The sequence below is a fragment of the Callorhinchus milii genome, unplaced genomic scaffold (assembly GCF_018977255.1).
Source record: "Callorhinchus milii isolate IMCB2004 unplaced genomic scaffold, IMCB_Cmil_1.0 Scaffold18, whole genome shotgun sequence".
Lineage (NCBI taxonomy): Eukaryota > Metazoa > Chordata > Chondrichthyes > Chimaeriformes > Callorhinchidae > Callorhinchus > Callorhinchus milii.
In genome coordinates, this window is record NW_024704759.1 from 217,307 (window position 1) to 237,300 (window position 19,994).

Here is a 19,994-nt window from a genome sequence, read left to right on the forward strand (position 1 = left end):
CAGTCATGGATTGAAAATGACCAATTTATTATTATTTTTTTTTTTGGAGGGATTATTACTAGTGTGGAGTAAGGAAACTTGCCAAGGTTTCGCCCTCTGCCTGGAATTGAACTCAGGTCTCTTGCTTGCAAAGCGACTGCTCTAACCACTGAGCTACTGGACTGCACAAACATCGTCAAGGCTGAAACTGATAGATTTTTAAAAACAGGGATTAGGGGATATGGGAATAGGGCAGGTAATTAGAGTTACATCAGAAGATCAGCCAAGATATTATCGAATGGCGGGGCAGGGCTCGAGGGACTTTGTTTGTGGGGAATATAGTTTTTCACAAGATAACTTTTTGAATCTACGCTACACAATTTGTTGTTGCCACTTTTTCCAAGTACAATAATAAACAGGATGCAATCAATAAGCAATCAATAATCAATAAAACCTCAGAATTTTTACTATGACCTGCCATGTATTAGATGCCTGGTATTTATTTTGATCATGTGAGTGTTTCGTACATGCAGAAACCCATCACCATGCTTAAGAGAATGGAAACCAGACAGAGATCTACATTTGAATACTAGTTACACATGGAAATTTCCCTGTGTCTGGAATGGAATGTGCATTCTCATGAGAGAAGGATCCTGCTTAACTCATTTCTGAGGCGATTAGGCACAGATTGCTGACAGGAAAGGCTGGGAGACCCAGAGTGTGTATTGGGGAAACTGTCGAGTTAACCAAATGGGAAGAATCCCTGCTCCCAGTCTACCTCTCCAAGTCCTCCTGATGAGCTTGGTTGTGTCATCTATCATCAGCAGTGCCTTAGAGTACAGCAAACCTGTCTACCTCAGGAACTGAACTAGAGACCACCACAGATGGTTGCCTCGGTTCTGACATTTCGTTGTGTACTGTGTCACCTTGGAACAGCTCAGCTTGAAAGAAACTGCACTTTCCCTGCACCCTCCAGAGGACAGATAGGTAAGTATAAGGAGATTCCACACTCCTAGCTTTGTAAATAATTAAATCATCCCCCTCTACCTGACACAAAATTGTTAATTGTACAACTGAAGCGTTGCGTTTCTCATCAAAGACGCACATTCTCATTGGCTCTCCCCCCCCCCCCCCCCCCCCCCCCCGGGCTCCCCCCCCCCCCCCCGGGCTCCCCCCCCCCCCCCGGGCTCCCCCCCCCCGGGCTCCCTCCCCCCGGGCTCCCTCCCCCCCCCCCCGGGCTCTCCTCCCCCCCCCCCCCCGGGCTCTCCTCCCCCCCCCCCCGGGCTCTCCCCCCCCCCCCCCCCCCCCCCCCCCGGGCTCTCCTCCCCCCCCCCCCCGGGCTCTCCTCCCCCCCCCCCCCCGGGCTCTCCTCCCCCCCCCCCCCCGGGCTCTCCTCCCCCCCCCCGGGCTCTCCCTCCCCCCGGGCTCTCCTCCCCCGGGCTCTCCTCCCCCCCCCCCGGGCTCTCCTCCCCCCCCCCCGGCCTCCTCCCCCCCCCCCGGGCTCTCCTCCCCACCCCCCCCGGGCTCTCCTCCCCCCCCCCCCCGGGCTCTCCTCCCCCCCCCCGGGCTCTCCTCCCCCCCCCCGGGCTCTCCTCCCCCCCCCCGGGCTCTCCTCCCCCCCCCCCCGGGCTCTCCTCCCCCCCCCCCGGGCTCTCCTCCCCCCCCCCCCGGGCTCTCCTCCCCCCCCCCCCCGGGCTCTCCTCCCCCCCCCCCCCGGGCTCTCCTCCCCCCCCCCCCCCCGGGCTCTCCTCCCCCCCCCCGGGCTCTCCTTCCCCCCCCCCCGGGCTCTCCTTCCCCCCCCCCCGGGCTCTCCTCCCCCCCCCCCCCGGGCTCTCCTCCCCCCCCCCCCGGGCTCTCCTCCCCCCCCCCCGGGCTCTCCTCCCCCCCCCCCGGGCTTCCTTCCCCCCCCCCCGGGCTCTCCTCCCCCCCCCCGGGCTCTCCTCCGCCCCCCCCCCGGGCTCTCCTTCCCCCCCCGGGCTCTCCTTCCCCCCCCCGGGCTCTCCTCCCCCCCCGGCTCTCCTCCCCCCCCCCCGGGCTCTCCTCCCCCCCCCCCCGGGCTCTCCTCCCCCCCCCCCCGGGCTCTCCTCCCCCCCCCCCCCCCCCGGGCTCTCCTTCCCCCCCCCCCCGGGCTCTCCTCCCCCCCCCCCCCGGGCTCTCCTCCCCCCCCCCCCCGGGCTCTCCTCCCCCCCCGGGCTCTCCTCCCCCCCCCCCCGGGCTCTCCTCCCCCCCCCCCCGGGCTCTCCTCCCCCCCCCCCGGGCTCTCCTCCCCCCGGGCTCTCCTTCCCCCCCCCCGGGCTCTCCTCCCCCCCCCCGGGCTCTCCTCCCCCCCCCCCCCGGGCTCTCCTCCCCCCCCCCCGGGCTCTCCTCCCCCCCCCCCCCCCCGGGCTCTCCTCCCCCCCCCCCCCGGGCTCTCCTCCCCCCCCCCCCGGGCTCTCCCCCCCCCCGGGCTCTCCTCCCCCCCCCCCGGGCTCCCCCCCCCCCCCGGGCTCCCTCCCCCCCCCCGGGCTCTCCTCCCCCCCCCCCCCCCCCCCCCCCCCCGGGCTCTCCTTCCCCCCCCGGGCTCTCCTTCCCCCCCCCGGGCTCTCCTTCCCCCCCCCGGGCTCTCCCCCACCCCGGGCTCTCCTCCCCCCACCCTCCCCCGGGCTCTCCCCACCCTCCCGGGCTCTCCTTCCCCCCCGGGCTCTCCCACACCCTCTCGGGCTCTCACACACCCCCCTCGGGCTCTCCCCCACCCCCCGGGCTCTCCCCCCCCCCCCCGGGCTCTCCCTACCCCCCGGGACTCTCCCCTACCCCCCCGGGACTCTCCCCTACCCCCGGGCTCTCCCCTACCCCCCGGGCTCTCCCTACCCCCCCGGGCTCTCCCCTACCCCCCCGGGCTCTCCTCCCCCCCCCCCCGGGCTCTCCTCCCCCCCCCCCCGGGCTCTCCTCCCCCCCCGGGCTCTCCTCCCCCCCCCGGGCTCTCCTTCCCCCCCGGGCTCTCCTCCCCCCCCCCCCCCGGGCTCTCCCCTCCCCCCCGGGCTCTCCCCTACCCCCCGGGCTCTCCCCTACCCCCCCGGGCTCTCCCCTACCCCCCGGGCTCTCCCCTACCCCCGGGCTCTCCCTACCCCCCGGGCTCTCTTCCCCCCCGGGCTCTCTTCCCCCCCGGGCTCTCTTCCCCCCGGGCTCTCCCCTACCCCCCCCAAGTCTCTCCTCCCCCCCCCGAGGCTCTCCCCCCCCCTCCCGAGGCTCTTCCCCCCCCTCCCGGGCTCTCCCCCCCCCCCCCCGGGCTCTCCCCCCCCTCCCGGCTCTCCCCCCCCCCCCGGGGCTCTCCCCCCCCTCCCGGGCTCTCCCCCCCCCCCGGGGCTCTCCCCCCCCTCCCGGGCTCCCCCCCCCCCGGGGCTCTCCCCCCCGGGCTCTCCCCCCCCCACCCCGGGGCTCTCCCCCCCCCCCCCCGGGCTTCCCCCCCCCACCCCGGGCTCTCCCCCCCCCCCACCCCCGGGGCTCTCCCCCCCCTCCCGGGCTCTCCCCCCACCCCCGGGGCTCTCCCCCCCCCCCACCCCCGGGGCTCTCCCCCCCGGGGCTCTCCCCCCCCCACCCCGGGGCTCTCCCCCCGGGACTCTCCCCCCCCCACCCCGGGGCTCTCCCCCGGGGCTCTCCCCCCCACCCCGGGGCTCTCCCCCCCCCCCACCCCCGGGGCTCTCCCCCCCATCAGGACATGGCCGCGGTGCCCGGGGCCGTGACGCTGGTGAGTGGCGGCTCTCGATCACAATCCTGCGCTGTGACGCCGTCGAGACACCGACTCTGCCTCAGAGAGAGCAGCGGCCGATTACACACAGCGGAGCCTCTGGGATGGGGTTTGCGGGGCGGGACCTGTTGCGGGAAAAGGAGGAGGAAGAGGAGGACAGCGGGGACTCGGTGTTGGTCCGGCAGGTGACTCTGGGGGGCTGCGGGGGGCCACTCTGGGGGCTGCGGGGGGCCACTCTGGGGGGCTGCGGGGGGCCACTCTGGGGGCTGCGGGGGGCCACTCTGGGGGCTGCGGGGGCCACTCTGGGGGCTGCGGGGGGCCACTCTGGGGGGCTGCGGGGGCCACTCTGGGGGGCTGCGGGGGGCCACTCTGGGGGGCTGCGGGGGGCCACTCTGGGGGCTGCGGGGGGCCACTCTGGGGGGCTGGGGGGGCCACTCTGGGGGGCGGGGCCACTCTGGGGGCTGCGGGGGGCCACTCTGGGGGGCTGCGGGGGCCACTCTGGGGGGCTGCGGGGGGCCACTCTGGGGGCTGCGGGGGGCCACTCTGGGGGCTGCGGGGGCCACTCTGGGGGCTGCGGGGGCCACTCTGGGGGGCTGGGGGGGCACTCTGGGGGGCTGGGGGGGCACTCTGGGGGCTGGGGGGGGCACTCTGGGGGCTGGGGGGGCACTCTGGGGGGCTGGGGGGGCACTCTGGGGGGCTGGGGGGGGGCACTCTGGGGGGCTGGGGGGGCACTCTGGGGGGCTGGGGGGGGGCACTCTGGGGGGCTGGGGGGGGGCACTCTGGGGGCTGGGGGGGGGCACTCTGGGGGGCTGGGGGGGGGGCACTCTGGGGGGCTGGGGGGGGGGGCACTCTGGGGGGCTGCTTGTGCACTGTCCTTCAGGACTGCCGAAGAGGGCATTCTGGTTGTTTTCACTTATTGATAAGGTCCAAATGTAAGTCAAGATTGAGTCTCTCCCTCCCTCCCTCCCCAGATTACACCCCAACACTGCCCTCCCCGCCGCAATACCACCCGGATTCCCTGTATCGGCACCGCTTGGATCCTCAGCCTCTCCATCCTTTTACTTTTTCCACAGAAGCAGAAGGCTGAATCATTATCTGTCTGCAGGAAGCTGTGCTTTGCCATGGGTGGGGCCCCCTATCAGATGACAGGAAACGCCATTGGCTTCTTCTTACAGATCTTCCTCCTGGATGTGGTTCAGGTATGAACTTCACACTAAACATCAGATGGGAGTCCAGAGTCTGACAATCACTTTGAATGAGAAGGTGTTGGCTTGACTCAGTTGCAATGTTTCCACTTTCCAAGTCAGATGGTTGTGCGGTTAAACTCCTCGTCAGGACTTTGAACTCACAGTCCAGTCTTACACTGCAATGCAGTGTTGGGCTACTGTTTTGTGTTAGGGTGTTATCCTTTGCAGGACATGTTCAGGCCCAGTCTGTCTGTTCAAATGGATGTCAAAGATTCCATGTCACTATTTGAAAATAGAAGGAACTTTCTCCTGATGCTCTCGACAACAATCCTCCAGGTAAGATTAGTCATTCACTTCATGACCACTGCAGGATATTGGATATTGTTGTGGGGGCTGCGGGGGCCACTCTGGGGGGCTGCTTGAGCACTGTCCTTCAGGACTGCCGAAGAGGCATTCTGATCATTTTCTCTTATTGATAAGGTCCGAATGTAAGTCAAGATTGCGTCCCTCCCTCCCTCCCTCCCCAGGTTACACCCCCAACACCTCCCTCCCCGCCGCAATACCACCCAGATTCCCTGTATCCAGCTTGGCTCCTCAGCCTCTTCATCCCTGACTTTTAACGTAACATAACATGTAAGGGCCATTCGACCCTTCGAGCCTTCCCCGCCATTCAATCATGGCTCACCTTCTAATCTAACTCCAACTAATAACCTGGCCCTGCCTTATCCGCATATCCCTTAATTACTTTTTCCACAGAAGCAGAAGGCTCCATTGCAACAGAGTCAAGCCAACACCTTTTCATTCAAACTCCACTTGAGTATCCACCAACTCCTTATTTCCTCCCAAAGAAGTTCCCATAACTTCTATTCCCTTCTCCCTCATGTATATTTTGCTTCCTCGTAAATGTAATCGTACTATCTGATTTAACCACTGCACTGTCAGACAGCAAATTCCATATTCTCACTTCCTACTGCATGAAATAGTTCCTCCTAAATTCTCTTTTAGATCCCCTAGTTGTTATCTTAGATTCGAGTACCCTAGTTACAGACCCCCCCATACCAACAATTAGGAAAAGAGTCTCTCTCTCTCTCTCTCCCTCTCGCTCGCTTCCACTTTCTTCTTCTCTAATAGGAACATAGGAACAGGAGTAGGTCTTTCAGCCCCTCGAACCTGTTCCAGCATTCTATAAGATCACGGCTGATCTGCACCTCAACTCCAATTACCCACCCTTTACCCGTATCCCTTGATACCCTTACCTAACAAATATCTATCCACCTCAGTCTTGAAAATTTTAATGGATCCAACATTCACAGCCTCTTGGGACAGAGAGTTCCAGATTTCCACTACCAGGAGGCAGAAATCAGGAGGCAGCGATCAACTCCTAATTAGGAACTGAATGTGGCAACAATATTCATGCATTGTAAATTTAAGGAGATTTCACATGACAAGAAAGCAGTATAGATAGTGATTGTATGTACGATTCCAGATTATCTTTCTGTTGCAGATGGAGGCTTTCTATGCAAGTCTGATTCTCTTCACGGGCCGTGTGTGGGATGCTTTCACAGATCCCATTGTTGGATTCCTTGTCAGCAAAAGCAGAAGAACCAGATTTGGGAAGTTGCTGCCTTGGTGAGTTTGCGTGAGACACCCTGGGGTTGAGTCGGAGGATATCGGGGTAAACTCTATTGGATGCTCTTCATCAAAAGAGTACATTCATTATTCATCAAATGCATTCATTATATTTAAAGCCAGATAGACCAGAAAGTTTCTGATTTCAAAGCTACAAATGGCCGTAGTGCCCCCTGGGTTAGGAGGCAGAAAAATAGCCAAGTTTATGCTCCTGCTTATTATCTAAAGACTTCCTTTCTCCCCTTTGGTGGTAGGTGTTATGTGATGTGGTACCTATCCCAGGAAGCTATCCCAAATTTGTCCCTGTAAAGAAGAAGGATTGAGAGATATGATGAGGAAATGGATGGGAGCCTGAAGGGACTGAGGGAGATGATGAGAAGGGATTGACGGATATAGTTGGGTGGGTAGGAGAACAAACCATGAAAAAGAAATTAGTTTGTTTGACCTGACCTTCTCGTCCTACCCTAAAAAAAATTCTGTTAAGATACAACTTTGATCATTGCTCCAATGCAATTCCCTCTCTTGTTCTTCCTACATACTCACTTTGTAATCAATCTTATAGAATCTATTTGTTCTTTTTGTAATGAAGCGCATGTCTGTTTATCTATTTCCTCTTCTAATATTCACTTAAGTTATCTTCCCATAACTTTATTAGGACTTTCAGTTCTCGTGTCTTGTTTTCTTTAGATTATTTTAAAATCCATATTCTGCTGCTGTGTTTCTGGTTTCATTATCTGGTATTTTGAAGATGGCTGTAACCATTCAGCTATTTGCTTGAAGGAGTTGAATAATGGCTTGTAAAATATCATGGGCAGCCTGGAGATTTATTCTTTTAACTTGGCCTAGCTCTTATCCCAATATAAGAGCAGAGGAAAGATGGAAAGGAATACTGAATAAATTATTATATTTAAGTGTCATAGATTGCACAAATGCACTGAGCCACACAGACCATTGGTGGTTCACTGGTGAGATCCCCATTTGGTAGTGAAGTTTGTCTATCAGTGGTGGTAAATTGGCCTTAGACTGAAATTCTGCTAAACTGTTGTCTGACTGATATCAGTTTGTTATAATAAAGCAAATGGCACAAGTTTTGCCCACAAATCCATTTTACAATATATTCTGTGAAGAGCTTTGAGACATCTCAATAACACGATAGGAACCTATATCAAATGCAATTCTTTTATTATTACTACTACAATTATGAGCAAAAAGGCACTCTTGAGAATACACCTTTACAGCTTGTGTGAAATTTGTGAGGAAGATTGTAAAGTAAAGAGTGGATTGCCTTTTTTTATATTCATATTTATGAAAAGCTTCCTTAGAGTGTGTAATTTGCTGTAAATAACTACCTTTTCACTATTTCTAGGATAATCTTTTCAATGCCATGTGGAGTCGCTGCCTATTTCCTGTTGTGGTTCAGCCCCTCCTATACCATGTCCTCAGCCTATAGCTTCATCTGGTATTTGGTCACGTACTGTGCCTTTCATACCTGTATGAGTGTAAGTGCTTTAGTCTTTTTAGATGAAAACTCACAAAAGTTAATTGGGCCTTAAAAAAAATCCATGTTTGCTTCTCAATTTCATTTACCTTGCTTCGCTACATAATTCCTCCATCCCTTCCCTCCAGAAATGTACCCAGTTGCCTCTTGAACCTAATTGAATGCTCCCACATCACGTACAGAACAGGTTCCATGGGTACTATTTACACTGTCTAGCCAGCACTCCCAGGTCAGCTACAGTATGGGTAGAGACTGAGTAAAGTTCTCTCTACTCTGATCCACCTATTAACATATTTCTCTTGGTGAATGATTCCATTCTCACCTCAGTAGCAGCGATTAGAGGTACTACAGGTTTGTGCTTGGTGCCTTGCCCATGAGAACAGATTTGTCAGCAAAGTGAAGAAGCTTTCCTAAATAAATGGTCAATTGTTTCATGCCTGTAAATGCCTAGAGGAAGCTCAAAATAGAACTATCTTAGTTGTGATTTGCCTGGAGACCTCACTTTTCTTGCGGATTCTTCAGGGATGTTGTTCAAACGGTATAAATGATCAAATTAAGTACTTACTCAATTGCTAATTACTCAATTTCATCCTGATTGTGGTTGAACTCAGTGACCTCCCGAGATTCAGCTCTACCTTAATCATGTTTGAAATGAATTTTATTCGGAAGTTCATTCAAATTTTAACTGCTATATAGACATGGGATTTACTGTATAACAAATTGCCATAATCAGATAAATAGTGGGACAGACGAAAAAGGTCAATTGATGCTTCTTGAACGTACAGAGTAATTCCTGAGTGTATTACTGTTTCTTAGTCATCCCAGTTACCGAACATTTTAATATGAGACAGAACCGGTCCATTCAATTGAGACAATCGTTCACCTCAGGTTGACCTGATGCTACAGTTAGATTGTTTCCTGTAACATTCCATGTAAATCTTGCTCTGACACTTGTTGTTTCTCTTTCTCCAGTGTTTCCATGTCCCATACTCGGCTCTCACTATGTTCCTCGGTGGTGATCAGAAGGACAGAGACTCAGCAACCGCATTCCGTAAGCACCACTTTCCCACCATTAAATGTAGATTTTCTCTTTTTCTGGAAATAATTAGCCCATGTAGTGATATTGTACATTTTCCTGCTGTGCTCTTTGTTTTTGCTTGTCTGGGTGGAACCCCATTATTATTTGACATCTGACACACAAGGTTGAATCCTCACTAGATGGATAGCAGGTACCAGGAACTGCCTTTGAGATTTCTGGTGAGCAATCCAATTGAGCATTAAATGTGTGAGAACATTGCCATCATCCTCCTGCCCACAGATGAAACACATCCCTATCCATTGAGCTACAGTTCTAGTTGGAAATGCAGAAATTGAGCACTAGCTGCTTACCTCTCTATACCAATCAATAAGTATGTGTTCCCAGACACCAACTCCAGAAAGCTTTCCAGCAGCTGTCATATTAAGCCTCTGAGTTCACACGATAGTTATCAGATGGGCATCTACAGAATATAATGTGATATTGTAATTATACCTAAAATTTTATTTTGCCATGGTCTCTTCCTTTCTTGGTTACACTGGTCTGCGTTGGGACATTATTCCTCTTGCACTGGGTACCCTGTGGAGCCTCAGGCAATATTCTATTCTTCACGTATGCTGTCTGACATCCACAGGGAGAGGACATCATAGCTAAGCCATATTCTGTCCTTGCCTGACATCCATAGACCAGCATCTTTCAGCAGAGTTCTCTGGATAATGACCAGGAATGGGGAACAGTAGCAGAATTTCTTCCCCCCCCCCCATCCCAGGGAAGTCAAGGTCAATTGTAGAGGTAACTGCTGAGAGTAACTCATGATTTGAACCTGCAATCTTCTGATCCACATTCGGTAAGGCTAATGAGCACTCCCCCCACCCCCTCCCACCACCATTGAGTGAAGTGTTGGATATTGATGAGTGGAAGTGATAAACAGCATGAGTTATAGGATGGGAGGAGAGATGAGATGTGTACAATGTATCTTTTTAAAACTGCTTTTAACCTGTTGTAGACTTGAATGAACCAGTGAAAAGTATAAATGGTAAATTCTGGAGAGATGCAGTTAAAAAGTACAGTTAAAGCTGTAGGCAAGTTGGAGTTAAGCTGTGGTCTTAAGATACAGTTGAGCTCTGGTGTAAATGTAGTTAGGATGAATGTACAATATTTACAACAATATGTAGTTGTGCGTTATTGTGTCTCTGCAGGAATGGGAGTGGAGATTGTGGCGACTCTAGCTGGAGCTGCTATTCAGGGGCAGATTGTGGGAGTGTATCATGCACAGACGGCTGAGTCTTGTCGCCTGAGCCAGAATCAGAGCATCAACAGTACCTGGTTACTGGGCAACAGCCTCGACAGCACAGTCAGTTCCAATTCTCATTGTATTGCAAGTTGTGTTTAAATTATATTTTTTGTGCATTTGTTGTTTGGATGCTAGCATCAACCAACTTGTGCTTGTATGAAAAACCCAGATCTTCTCTCCTCCATTGCTTGGTTATGGCATTATGCTTGATTTCCTGAACACATTTTAAAACATTTAAAATATATTCTCATCTACATCAGTTGGTAAAGTGTATGAACAGCCTGAGCAGACCATAAAAGTTTATTGTAACTTTTGGGTGAAATTCCGCCAGCTTTACATTTACTCTATTTATGTCATATTTTAATGTCAGAATTTGTCAAATTGTTGAAGTCAGTCTTAACTTTGAAACTGTTTTTCTGTTGTTCTTAAGTGAACTTACAAACCATTTCAAAATTAAGATAACACTTAAGAATTTGTCAAATTCTGGACACACTAAAAATGTTACAGAGTAAATCAAGAGGTGGAAATTCAACTCAATTGTCTTCTTCCTGGTAATGATCAACTTCACAGTGACCGTTTTGTCATTAATATCGGATACCCGAAATTCCACTTAGTCTTAGGCTATGAGACCACTTTACCTTAAAATGTAAGATAGCCTCCATTTGTCTACCGATAATGTGAGACACACCGGGCTGATGTTACTTTGCCTGTCCCTTTCCCCTTTCTTGAATGAGTGTAACATTTGCCACCCTCCAATCCTTTGGTGTTAGCCCTATTTCCAAAGAATTTTGAGAATTATAATCTATCTCTATTTGCTCTGTTTGGGGTTGTAGGCCATCTGGCCCTAGTGACTTATAAAGTCATTGTTCCTTTAACCCTTTTATATCAGTTAATAATTCTTTCACATAGAATCAAATGTCTCAAAGCATTTCACAGGTAATAATTGTCAAATTACACAAATATGGGTTTGTAAGTATTTATTCTATATTCTCTTATATCTAAGAGTTGCTGTTATTGACATGCCTAAGTTTGACCACTCACTAAATGGATAACAGCGACCAATTTAGATGTGACTGCTGAGATTAGATAAGGATGCAAACCTGCAATCTTCCGATCCATACTCAGTAATGCCAATGGGCTCTTCCTCTACACCAATTGAGCTGCAATAGTGAGCAACCTAACTCAGTACAAAATGCTTGAGTGCATTGCCATTATCTTCATGACTGCAGTCTGGATACCCTCACACACACACATACTCATTGAATGGTGATTTCAGCAATTACAAGTGTGGAGCTTCTATCATGGCTGATCTCAATACGATCAAAAAGCAGTAAGACCATGTTTCTCTTGTTTCTACAGAAGAGAGCTTATATCCTGGCAGCCGCAGTGATTGGTGGCCTTTACTTTATTTGTTCAATGATTCTCTTTCTGGGGGTGAAAGAACTGGCCGGTGAGTATTGAATCATAGAATCAGAGAGATAGCACAAAGAAGAATATTCGGCCCATCGAGCCCCACCAGCTTTCAGAGCAAGGTGTTCATTCAGTCCCATGTCCTGCCTTATCCCCAACCCCCTTCAAGCCTCTGCCCTTCATTTACCCATCTGCTACTTCCCTCTTGAAACTCACCCTGGACTCTGCCTATACTTGACAGGACATTCCATATCCCAACTACAGTAACTCTCTGAATGGGAAAAATCTGTTGTAACTAATAAGGTAGTTACAACAAGAGCAAAAGTAAATCTTGATGATTTAAAGCTTGGTCCCTCGTCACTGACTCCTCTAGCAGCAGAAATAGCTTCTCCCTATTTACTCATCAAACCCCCTCATTATTTTAGAGACCAAACTTTTCCAATTTCTCCTCATAACTAAAGGCCCCACTGCCCTGGTACCCCTTCCAAGGTCTAATTAACTTTCTAGAAATTAGGTGCCCAAAACTTAATACAACACTCCAGTTGTGGTCTAACCAATGATGCGCACAAGTTAGCTTTGCGCACAAAGTTAGCATTATTGCTTTGCTTTAGTAATCTAGTAATTTAGTAATCTATGCCCCTATGTATATTTCGCTTTTTTTCTTAGGTCTTCCCACGTCCACTTCCACTTTCAACGTCCAGGTCCCATTGCTCGTCTGCTCCTTGCAAAATACTGCTATTTCGACCAAAATTAATCGCCTTACATTTTGTTTCATTAAACCATCTTCCCATTGCACCCATCTGTTAAAGTCCTCTTACAGTCTCTTGCCAGCCACCTCACTATTCACTATACCGCCTAGCTTGGTATCATCCACAAACTTTGATACCCCTTGTAATCACTGTCATGAATATACATGGAAAACAAGAGAGGCCCCAGTAGAGACCACTAATTACTTTCCATCACCTGGAAAAATATCCTTTTAAGCCTAATCTCTTAGTTCGTATTCTTCAATAACCTTTCTATCCAAACTGCCGCGTTTGCTCCATGCACCTTGAGTTTCTCCAATAGGAGAAACTTAAGTTGAGTCTGGTTGAGATGCTGTAGTGAAGGGGATGCAGGTTGTCAGTAGCAAAGGCATCAGAAATCCTGAAGTTCACATTGTGGAATGGCTAGAGCATGCCAGCTGAAACTGAACAAATTATCAATATAATGCACTGTAAGCTTGCAAGGTTATCCATCAGGACGCAAGTGAGAAGAATCAAATCCCTCGCGAGACTGCCCCTTGAAGTCACAATGATGAGCCAGGCAGGCTGATCAACACCACAGTCCACCCAAGCTGCCTCTCCATCGCCAGGTTAGTCACCCTGCTTACATCTGCCCCCTCCTGAGGATTTGAGCTCTTGTTAGAAGGATTCTGAGTAGAATGAGCAACATGCTTGCGCATAGTGTGTGAAAGGATTGCCTCCAGCCTACAGTGACCCACCAACCAGCAGCTGAAGGTGAGAGGGCACATCCACAAATTATTCTAGATTCCATAAGGTTAAACCTGACAATGTCTGATTGCATGAAGCTGGTGATGGTATGCTCTTATTCCAGGCTCCCTCGCATCCAAGAACCAGGTTGCGGTTTCATACCTGACTGGCCTGAAGCTGGTGATGAACCACAAACCATATGTAAGCCTGACCTTTGGCTTCCTCTTCATCTCTTTAGCTTTTCAGGTAAGTGATGAATGAAGATGATGTCGTGAATGTTCAATGGCAGCTCATGGGCTTTGGTAATTAAGTGACAGACCTAAGAATGCAGTACATGGCATGGAATGTTCCTGAATAAAGTTCATAGCTTTTCCAGATCTGAAACCAAGGCATCTGATCCTCCATTCCGTGAGGCTAGTCGATGAGGGTCCAGTAGTTAGCATTGGATGAGAGGGGGCTTTACAGTCAGGCTCAGTCCTGTCTGCTCAGACGTGCATGTTTCAGCAGGATTGCAAATAACAATCGGGAAATGCTAGCTTAGAATCAATCAATTTTGAAGCTGGCTTCTTGGCTTGTCTGGTTGGACATGATCCTCAGTGGCTTGTGTGGGGAGGAGTGTTGGAGATTGTATATTGAGTTATTAAAAATGGAACAAAAACTTGGTATTATTCTGAGAATCACTGCCTGTCTCTCTCCAGCTCGTCCAGGGTAACTTTGCGCTGTTCTGCACGCACGCAGCTGGTTTGGGACATCACTTCCAACACATCGTGCTCATAATCCTGGTATGTATTCAACTCTCTTAGGAGGAGGCAACTTGATCCATCATATTTGCACCATGCTAACCGTACCAATGTACTGTACCAATAACAGTAGTAGATTTAAAAAAGGAGTTTAGCAGGAAATTTAGGACTTTAAACTCAGTCTAGGCACTAAAATACTGAGGATGTGCTGTCCTTTGGGTGAGATGTTAAACCAAGGTAGACATTAAAGACCGTGTGGCGCTATTCAAAAAGAGAACAGAGTTTCTCTCAGTGTTCAGGCTAACAATCCCCCAGATAAGATTGATAATTTATTTTATGAGTTTGTGGGAGACTGCTGTGCGCAAATTAGCTGCTAGTATCGTGTACAAAAGTACAGTAATTACACTTTACAGTATATTCTGTGAAGTGCTTTGAGACGTCTTCCCAACGTGAAAGGTGTGATATCAAATGTAAGTATTAGTTACACAGAGCATAGTAAGAATATGTAAATCACTACTGAAAGCTGTGATAAAAAGCATCAACGTATTTTAAAAATTTGATGCATACGTGAGAAGGCGATAGAGGGGAGTAGGAGGCTTGGAGCTCAGACTAGTTATGCCTAATGGTCTGTTTTCATGTTGTGCTGTTCTGTGTAATTCTATATAAGTTTATTATTGAATAGGTCTCCTACCTTTCTCAGACTTTTTTCCTCCTATGTTTGCCAAATTTGGGTACAGTGACACGAGCATCGGGGACTGTTTATAAACTTCTGCATCTTTCACTTGTGGTTTAACTTGTTAATTTACCTTTGTTCAGGTTTCAGCTGCACTTACAGTTCCATTTTGGCAGTGGGTCCTGATGAAATTCGGAAAGAAAACAGCCTTGTTTGTGGGACTGATAGTAAGTTATGTTTATTTGTTCATCAAATGCCACCTCGCTATAAAAACATTTGCTGCTATTGGAGGAAATTCTCTTGAAAAATACTTGAACTTTTGTTTCATAATAACTTTTTAGAAGGATGCTCAACATCATTAAATGTTAACATTTAACCACTGAACAGCTAATGTGCATTAAACTGTGGCAGCCCTGCAAAAGATGAAAAGCTAGTCACACTTATAATGTTGTGTGGAATCGGTGTCAGGTTGTCCCTGCATCATTTCCTAAGAGCTTTAGTCTATTTCCTGTTTGTTGCACATTGTGTATTTCCTGTGCGTCTTTTGTGGTTAGACCATTTACTGTCAGAATATAAAAACATCTTCAATGGAATGTTATCTGTTAACAGAATATTAGGTGCTGACTTTAGTCATTTGATGAGTAATTCTTAAGTTCAAATCTTGAATTATTAATTATTTTGCTGCTGTGACTGACTAACATTCATTTCCCTCTCTTTCAGTGGTACATTCCGCCTCTGATCACCATCGCGCTGGTCAACAGAAATCTGTCACTGATCACAGTCATGGCTGTCCCTGCTGGTGCTAGCCTAGCTGTGGCTTTCCTGTTGCCATGGTAAGATTGCACCATTACTATGATGACCTGTGATAGACTCAGCAGCTGTTGCTGATCAAGAGATCAAAGGTGAAAATGAAGTATTTAAAAATAATTCATTTCCAACAATGAACACATCACATACCAAATCCATCAGTGACAATGGTACTTACAGGCTGCATTGAGACTTTGCTGTGGCTTCATTCATTCATACATTCATTCCTTCCTAAATGCTCATTCATGTGTATGCACACATTTAAATACGCTCAAATACGGATGCTTGTGAGCACTGACTCTCATGTATACACATATTCTTGCGCACATTGCAAGAACTTTCTGGTGGAGATATGGTGCATTGTGCCTGACGTCAATCCCTGTTCAGTCAGGAGAAAACACATTTTGATCCCAGCAACTGTTGTTGCTCCCTTTGTTAAAGCTTGTCTGATTCCTGTGTCTCTCTCCAGGTCAATGCTGCCAGATGTAGTGGATGATTTTAGAGCCAAACACCCACACTGCCTGGACCTTGAGGCCTTGTTCTACTCATTCTATGTCTTCTTCACCAAATTTGCCGCTGGCGCCTCACTCGGATTCTCAACTTTGTGTCTGCAGTAAGTTCCTCAAAGTCTCATGGCTCACACAGCCTTATGTTCTGTGCAGGATCATATCTGGTACAAGTACACAACTTCACATCCGGTCACCCACGCAACTGACAGGTTTCCATCTCCCGTAGCCTCACCAACCAGTTTGTGTATGATGTATGATGCTGGCACTGACCACATCAGCATCCAAGGCCGCACTCTAAACCTCTCAAAGCCATCAGGAACCTCAGGGTTCTGTTCGACCCTGAGCTGTCCTTTCTCCCTCATATCCACGCCACAACTGGCACCGCCTTCCATCACCTCCGGAATGTCGCCAGACTACGTCACTACCTCACCCCTCACGCGGCTGAAACTCTGGTCCACTCCTTTATCACCTCAAGGCTGGACTATGGGAACTCTCTCCTCGCCGGCCTTCCCGGCCCTCCCTCCACACTGCAGGTCATTCAGAACTCTGCAGCTCGTGTACTGTCCCGCACCATCGGTGGCCGGGCCTTCAGCCTCTCAGCCCCGAGGCTCTGGAACTCTATCCCCCAGTGCCTTCGCCGCCTCCTCCCTTTCCTCCTTCAAGGCCGGTCTCAAGACCTTTCTCTTTGACCGTGCCTTCAGCTCCCCTCTCGAATCTCTACCCCCTCCTCGCTCCCTCCTTTCCCTCCCCCTAACCATTTCCCCCCAATGCTCGGGTCCTGACCCAACTGTACAGCGCCTTGGGACGTCCTCCCGACGTGAAAGGCGCTCAATAAATGGAATCTTGTTGTTGTGTTATTATTGTGACTTCCCACATTGGAATGTGATATGAAGGGTCAGTTCATATAGTACTTATACCAAAATGGTTCTCTCTCTCTTCAGTTTCTCGGGTTACAGAGCTGGCACCTGTTCACATTCACCAACCGTGGCCATTACTCTGAGGGTCCTGATAGCTCCCATTCCAATAACGCTACTACTTATTGGCTTAGTAATATTTTACTTTTATCCAATCAATGAAACGCGAAGAAAACAACTGAAGGTGGAGCTTGAGGCAGTCATGTAAGTGAATAAGTTTTTCCTCACTTTGTCCAAGGCTAAAATATCAACATCTGAAAACATGTGGTCAACATGTGGTTGGAGATTTTTCCTGAAGTACAAACTGGGGGAGGGACTGAAGAACTAAAGACATGGGACCCAGGTGTGTGAAGGGGCAGGACCTATTGTGTAGAATTGAGTATAGTTTGTAACAAAATACTGATCACAAACTATAAGTTTTCTATAAGTTTGCAGGGCTATGGGGAAAGCGCGGGGAAGTGGGATTGATTTGGATTTGGATATCTCTTTAAAAAGAGCCAGCATAGGCACGATGTGCTAAATGGCCTCTTTCTGTGCTATATGATTCTCTGAAACCTAAAAACAACAACTTGCACTTATATAGCACCCCACCACGTAGGGTAGTGTCTCAGAGCGCTTAACAACTGGAACCCGAGAGGTTGAGGAAAGCTGCTTGATGAAAATCTTGTGCTTCTGGTGTCTGGGATATCTTGAACACCATGGCTGACCGTGTGGGTTTATACAACAGCTCATTTTGTCCCCTTGTTTCTCAGCAGGAGAGACTGGGAATCTGAGCTGGAAGAAATCCACACACTTTGAGGAACACTTTATCAGCTGCAACGTCAGGTTCCTGAATTGGTGCCGTATTAGAGTGGAACCGATTTGCTTATCTGAACTTGAAGTGCACCACATGGAACTCAGTTACACAAAATGTCAGTAAAACCAACAACTACATGGACCTCAATAAATCACAAATCCTTTCTATCCATTCTTAATGAGATGGCTGTGCTAGAAAATAAAGAGGCATGAATTAGTTTTCTAACTAAATCAATTTGTTATGTTTTATTAAATTCTCATGGAGGACAATCATCCTGAACTGATGCTACATCTAATCTATCACCTCCACAATATTGTCCATTTACACCCTATCTTACTATGGCTGCTGTAAATCTTCATGTCCAGAAGAGATTTCCCCAATCTGGAATGTTGCTCTGCATTTAGCATACATTAACTCAGGACAGACCAACCTTTTGGCTGCCGTGGGCTGGATTCCCTATTTGAGAAAGGTCCGCAGGTCGCATCCAGCAAGTGGAAGTTGGAATGATGGAAATGGTCGCGGGCCGGATAAAGTTATCGTTGGACCACACTGCGTAACTCATCCCAAACCCATTCCTAATTCACACCTGAAATTCCTAGCCATATTTGGCTCACTACCTACTCACTATCATTCTGGTTTGCTTCTGTCCCACTTCCTCTGCTTACTCTGTGGAGGCTAAGTTCACCCTGGTAGTGGGGATTGTGCCTCAGGATATTGACTGTGAGACAAAAATGCACATTTGTATAAATGTGGTAATTTGTATAATGGAACATATTTCATTAGTCTCAATTTTCAAAAAGATTTTTTTAATAGATTTTTGGAAGCATTTTCCTGGTTGTTATTACAATGACTTCTGACAAACAACTTTCTCACCTTGAATCCTCATTGCCCACAACCAGCCGATTATTGAAACAGATTTATTAAAAAATGTAATTATTTCTGGCATTAAGAGTTTTGCAGCAATCTCTGTTGCATTAATCAGCATTAAACGTATTGTAAATTACTCTTCATGAATTTCAAGATTTATCATTTCTAATACAACTTCTTGTGGCAGCAAAGAACTACATACAAGATAAGAACATAAGAATTTGCTAGGCTAAAGAAGACTAAGGTGCATCTAGTTTGTCTTCCACCATCCTGGCAGTTGCTGGACAGGCTATGTCCCAAACGATATACTGTATCCTGAGATATTATTTTCTAGCAGAAATCTATTTAATTTGTTCTTGAAACAAATGACATTTTCTACTTGCACTGTTTCCCTAGTGAGCCTGTCCGATTAATTTATTAAGATGAGTACACTCTGTATTTGGGGGTGTAGCAATATTAAGTCCTTGTTCTAATGTTTAAATCTTTTCAGTCTTATCTCTTCTCATCAATGACTTGTCCTCTATTTCTCCCATTTGTTCTCTCTCCTCTTCTAACTTTGGTCTACTGTTCGCACCTCCTTCTGTCCCAGTGAATAAATCTTCAGTGCATCGCTACATTGCACCCTGATCTATCTTGTGTCTCTTTAACTCTCTTTTACAATCTCTCTTTGACTACCTTTGGTCAAATCCTCAAACTGTCATCAATGGGGGATTCCCCTTGTGTCTGTAAACAATTTCCAGACATTCATCCTATTGTGGAAGTCGTTATGTAAGTGTGTGTTTATTGACAGTAAGTTTAGCGGAGGAGAGATTCCTGCAGAGAAATATGCATCCGAACAGCAAGTGACGTCAACATGAAAGAGAGAGACAAAGGGCTGAGCTGCTGAGCTATGGTGAGAGCGATGGTGACGGCGACAATGCTGGTGATGATGACGGCGATGATGATGATGGTGATAGTGATGATGGTGATGTAGACACTGACAGCCTCTTCAACAACAGCCAGATTGGATCCCACTCATAGCTGCACCAATCACAGCACTCGTAGCTAAGCCAATCACCGGGCTCGGGGCTGGCCAATCACTGCGCTCGAAGTTGAACCAATCAAAGCGCTCAATCTGAAACAGGATCTACATCCGGGAACTGAAGCTGTAACGGTTGTGAGCTGATTGGTTAAAATACCGTTATCACCGCGCGACTCGGGCCCAACCCTCAGCCCTCAGCCCCGAGCCCTCGGCCTCAGCCCCGAGCCCTCAGCCCCGAGCCCTCGGCCTCAGCCCCGAGCCCTCAGCCCCGAGCCCTCGGCCCCGAGCCCTCGGCCTCAGCCCCGAGCCCTCGGCCTCAGCCCCGAGCCCTCGGCCTCAGCCCCGAGCCCTCAGCCCCGAGCCCTCGGCCCCGAGCCCTCGGCCTCAGCCCCGAGCCCTCAGCCCCGAGCCCTCAGCCCCGAGCCCTCGGCCTCAGCC

General features: G+C 49.6%; 1 protein-coding gene across 3 annotated transcripts; it reads left to right on the forward strand.

The window, feature by feature from the left end:
* Positions 1-3,782: 3,782 nt before the first annotated feature.
* On the forward strand, positions 3,783-17,898 carry LOC103191353 (sodium-dependent lysophosphatidylcholine symporter 1). 3 transcript variants are annotated; one of them, XM_042341973.1, is made up of 14 exons: positions 3,783-3,888; positions 4,777-4,902; positions 6,395-6,519; positions 7,886-8,018; positions 8,990-9,068; positions 10,253-10,407; positions 11,707-11,797; positions 13,354-13,475; positions 13,928-14,011; positions 14,786-14,869; positions 15,363-15,475; positions 15,919-16,062; positions 16,900-17,076; positions 17,625-17,898. In XM_042341973.1, the coding sequence occupies exons 1-14, from the start codon at positions 3,808-3,810 to the stop codon at positions 17,668-17,670; spliced, it is 1,560 nt and encodes a 519-aa protein (XP_042197907.1). In that variant the 5' UTR covers positions 3,783-3,807; the 3' UTR covers positions 17,671-17,898. The 3 variants fall into 3 exon arrangements, with proteins under 3 accessions (XP_042197907.1, XP_042197908.1, XP_042197909.1); XM_042341974.1 differs by having other exon boundaries at positions 17,628-17,898; XM_042341975.1 differs by lacking the exons at positions 3,783-3,888; positions 4,777-4,902 and adding an exon at positions 5,205-5,226.
* The last annotated feature ends 2,096 nt before the right edge of the window (positions 17,899-19,994 follow it).

Excerpts from the sequence above, each read along its gene's own strand:
- LOC103191353 (XM_042341973.1), top strand. The coding sequence starts at position 3,808 with ATGGGGTTTGCGGGGCGGGACCTGTTGCGGGAAAAGGAGGAGGAAGAG. Across the intron at positions 6,520-7,885 it reads TTTGGGAAGTTGCTGCCTTG|GATAATCTTTTCAATGCCAT; the intron begins GTGAGTTTGCGT and ends CACTATTTCTAG. Across the intron at positions 16,063-16,899 it reads TTCTCAACTTTGTGTCTGCA|TTTCTCGGGTTACAGAGCTG; the intron begins GTAAGTTCCTCA and ends CTCTCTCTTCAG.